At 47.7% G+C, this 4,363-nt stretch overlaps 1 protein-coding gene across 1 annotated transcript in view; it reads right to left on the bottom strand.

The window, feature by feature from the left end:
• The window catches only part of MYRIP (myosin VIIA and Rab interacting protein), a gene marked incomplete in the record, with an annotated part of 307,310 nt that overhangs the window by 90,955 nt on the left and 211,992 nt on the right, over positions 1–4,363 (bottom strand). Inside the window, 1 exon segment of the mRNA XM_014590459.2 lies at positions 2,280–2,433. Coding sequence (XP_014445945.1) covers positions 2,280–2,433 — 154 coding nt within the window.

Genomic DNA, 4,363 nt, shown 5'->3' with positions numbered 1-4,363 from the left:
GAAAAAAGAGAGAGAGAGAGGAAGAGAGGGAAGAATATGAATGAATAAATCAATGTTAATATGCTGGGCAGCAGGAGAAAAGAATGGCATATCTAGAAAGAAAAATGCACTTAATAAACAGAAACCAAAACCACATACACAAATGAAGACAATATCGTGTGTTAGGATCTCCACCATGCCACAACTCTGCAGTTTCTATGAAAAGATTAACATGGAAATGATTTCTTTTGGAAAACATCTAGAATGATTCTTCACACCGATAACAATGGATTGTGTTTATATAGCTTTGGCTAAATCTTTTCCCTAAGAGAGTAGAAATAGTAGCACAATTTTTTTTTTTTTTTAGAGGTTTTTGCTATAGGGCGTGTGCACTTGCCAGAGAGACAGAGTCAGAGAGACAGAAAGCGAGAAATCCCCCCTCCAGGGGGGATGGCCATGCCGCAATCCCTTCTCCTCCATTCTCCTCTCGGGATCTTGGGCATGTACATACACATGCCCGGTGTGAGTTTAAGCCACCAGGTCTGGGACTCAAACCGCGGTCGACTACATGGGAGTCCAGCGACATAGCCATTATGCTAACTGGTGGTTCCACAATTTTTTTTTTTTTTGAGAGATCTTTGCTACAGGGCATGTGTGCTCTCTGGAGAGACAGAAAGATACAGAGAAACATAAAACGAGAAATCACCCCCAGGGGGGATGGTCACACTGCAATCCTTTCTCCTCTATTCTCCTCTTGGACTCTTGGGCACGCACGCACATGTGCCCGGCGTGAGTTTTAAGCTGCTGGGTCTGGGACTCCAATTGTGGTTGAGTACGTGGGAGTCCAGCAACGTAACTACTCCACCACCTGCTGGTCCTAGTAGCACAATATTTAAAAGCTTCTTTCTAGGATGGCTCAAAGGAGCTGTTCATCTTTTGTTGTTCTTGTTATAGAGGAAAGTGGTCTAGAGTTGGCATCCAACCTAGATGAGAATCCTGTTAATGGTTCCTTCCCGTGAGGACAGATGTGCCTGGCCTCCATTATACACTCTGCAAGGACAGGAATGGACCCTTGCTGGGAGTGGGGTGGGCATCTTTATACTAATAGTCAAATGGTCTAAGAGATCCCTGAGCCTGGGGGGTCTGTTACTCTCATCACTCCAAGTAGCTCACAGTCTTTTGATGAGTGACTTGAGAAAAGTAATTCAGCCACTTAAACTCTCTTCATTTTGAGGAATTGCATGACTCAGAATCTTCAAAAGAACTATGTGTCATAGATGTTGAGGATGCTCTGAAGAGTTGACTTCAACTGCCCCATGTAGAGGCAGAACATTCTAGAAGGGAGCAGGAATATAGCTCAGGCCCTGTGAACAACAATGCCATTCTCAGGTATGGCATGGTCAGATCAAAGACCTTCAATGGCTGAGTGATGTTGCCAGGATGTGTCAGCCCAGCCAGGACACACTTTCCACATCCCCCTACATGGAGGGGCACTTGACTAGTTCTTGCCCACAAAGTGGGATCAAGAGTTAAGCCACTCTGATGTTTGGTTTACTTGTTATAGCAATAGGTATTACCCCAATTGATCTGGTTTCAGAAAGAACAACCTTAAAACCAGACTTAGGTTGGGACCCAAATCCCTTTGAAAGTTGACATGCCCTGATAGGTTGGTTCACTGACCCTGGTCTACATACAACACATTCCTTTAGTTCACACAGAACAGCTGAAATCAAGGCTGGGCTCATGGCCTGGTGGTGTAATGGGATGGGTCCCAAATGGCTATCCGTGAAGTTAGAGTCTCAGCCCCAGTGGCTTGAAGACCAGTGTCCAAAATCCTGATAGGATGAAGAAATAGAGACAGGATTGCTACATGACCACGCCCCACTGGGGGTACTTTCTCTGTCTCTCGCTTTTTCTGTCTCTCTCTAGGTGGGCACACGTATTCTGTAGCAGCAGCAGCAACAACAGAATAGCTGAAGGGGGACCTTACAGTGAGTAGTTTTAACACACCCACCCAGGAGCCCTTCACTGTCCCACAGTCCCAGCAAAGAACATGGCACACTGATGACATATCAGGAGCCTTCAATCTGCCGTAGAGACTAGGACACTGCCCAGGGAACGCATGAGCACTCTACATGTGTGCTGTGCTAGGGGCTCAGGACCAAGTGCCTCAGCTGCCCAACGAACACCCACTAACTCAGAGTTACAGGAGGGGCCGCTGAATGATCTTGCAACGGCTAAGAAGCCTCCCAATCCCCTTTGAAGCCCACAGATCACTAGACACTGAGGGAAGCAGACACCTGTTTTATGCAGCCTGTCCATGCTCTTCCAGCTGGGCAGGCCAGGGTCCTCCCGTGGGTGCTGGCCCCGATCCCTCAGCTGTCTCGATGCAGCCTCCAGGGAAGAGGTCTTCAGAGCATCTTCCCCGGTGATGGAGAACGCAGACTGGGAGCGCTGTGGAAAGAGAAGAGGGGCAGGGTGAGCTCACAGGCACAGTGCCTGGGAGGAATGCCTTCAGCTTGGGGGGCAGACACTGCACAGTATGGGGAAAACATGTTTGATGGTACTGGCTTTTCTCCTGTGAGGCCCAAACCTGCAAACCGGCAGGTACAAAATGTGATGTAATGGTACAACCGGTTTCCTGTGGATTCCATTGCAAGGAATCGGCCAGGCCTACTAGAAATCATGAGATGCAGTGGAATCCTACGGCCAGATCTCTTATGGCTCTTTTATTTTTATTTTTTTTAATTTGCCTGGGGGTGTGTGCAATCAGTAGAGAGAGAGAGAGGAAGGGAGAGAGAGAGAGAGAGAGAGAAAGTGTCCACCATGGGGGACGGCCACACGGCAATCCTTTCTCCTCTATCTTTTCAGGATCCTGGACGTGCATACGCCCACACCTGGCATGCTTCCCAAGCCACTAGGTCCAGGATTCGAACCGCATGATTAGCCATGAGTGACCCAGTTCCTTAGCCAGCAAGCTATGGGTTGGCCCCGTGTAGCTACTTCTTATTCAGACGTTCACTGGCCAATATTTCTGAGGGTTAACTGTGATGAGCTGTCCCAGGGCATGCAAAAATCAAAGGCTTTTCCCCTTGAAGACCGCCAACCCTGAAGGGTTTCAGCAGCATGAATCCCCAGTTCTGTACCACGCATGCACGGTGCGGTGGTCGGTGAGTGAGTGAGTGAGTGTCATCAGTCCGCAAACCCAGGACTATCTATCATATTCCCATCGAGCTGCCGAATTCAAGAAAAGAAAACAGACTAACCTAAGGAGAAGCGGTGGAAATGAGAATCCAAATGCCTGACAGAAAACATGCTTGAATCAGGTCAAACACATTCAGAAGCTCCACTCACATACACATGGAACTTACCAGGCAGAAAGAGCCTGATTTTTTCCCGTCATTTAATAAAGGAGTTATATTTTACTGCTTATTTATTTTACTTTCTTAATGTTGATAAGCTTAGGAAGGACAGAGTTTACTCACGAAGTCACGGAATGCTATCTCCAATCACAATATTAGACAAAGTACTGACCCATAATGCAAGCCCCCTAATCAGTTCGCTTCCACCTGCTGGCCCAGCAGCCTTCTCCCTTCTTTTTTTTTTTTTTTTTTAAGAGAGGTTTTTGCTATAGGACAATCCCTTCTCCTCTAGTCCCCTCTCAGGACCTTGGGAATGCATGCACACACAGCCAGCATATTTTAAGCTGCCGGGTCCAGGACTCGAACCGCGGTTGATTATATGGGAGTCCAGCAACGTAACCATTATGCCATCTGCTGGTCCACAGTCTGTTCCCTTCTATCCAGGTGAGCAGTGTGTGCACCTCGCCAGTTTTCTTCCACACCCACCGCTTAGAATAGGAGACAAAAGGAACCCCTGCAGAGAGCTGTGGCGTGGCTGAGTCAGGTGCCACAGTCCTGGCCCCTTCACCTGTCTGCCTCCACACCATGGCCAGTGACTTAGCGATGTGGAGACTTAAACTTGCCCTACATGCAGCAAACTGCACAAAAATGATAGTTTAAAAATGGTATTTAAGGAACCAGCAGATGGCGTAATGGTTTTATCGCTGGACTCCCTACATAGTCGACCATGGCTCAAGTCCCAAACTCAGTAGCTTAAAACTCACACCGGGCATGTGTGTGTGCATGCTTGAGAGGAGGATAGAGAAGAAGGGATTGCGGTGTGGCCATCCCCTCCTGGGGAGTGATTTCTTGCTTCCTGTCTCTCTGTCTCTTTGGTGAGTGCACATGCCCTATAGCAAAAATCTCTAAAAAAATAATATGGTAGGCAGAAGAAGCCACGGGCCTTCAGGATAAGGTTCCACATGGCTACTGTGAACTAGATTTTTAAGGGAATGAAGACTTTCTACTAATAATTCAGCCTC

Source organism: Tupaia chinensis, unplaced genomic scaffold (assembly GCF_000334495.1).
Source record: "Tupaia chinensis unplaced genomic scaffold, TupChi_1.0 Scaffold000451_1, whole genome shotgun sequence".
In the NCBI taxonomy this organism is placed as follows: Eukaryota; Metazoa; Chordata; class Mammalia; order Scandentia; family Tupaiidae; genus Tupaia; species Tupaia belangeri.
The sequence above is the reverse complement of the archived record's forward strand: the minus strand, read 5'-3'. Positions and strand labels throughout refer to the sequence as shown.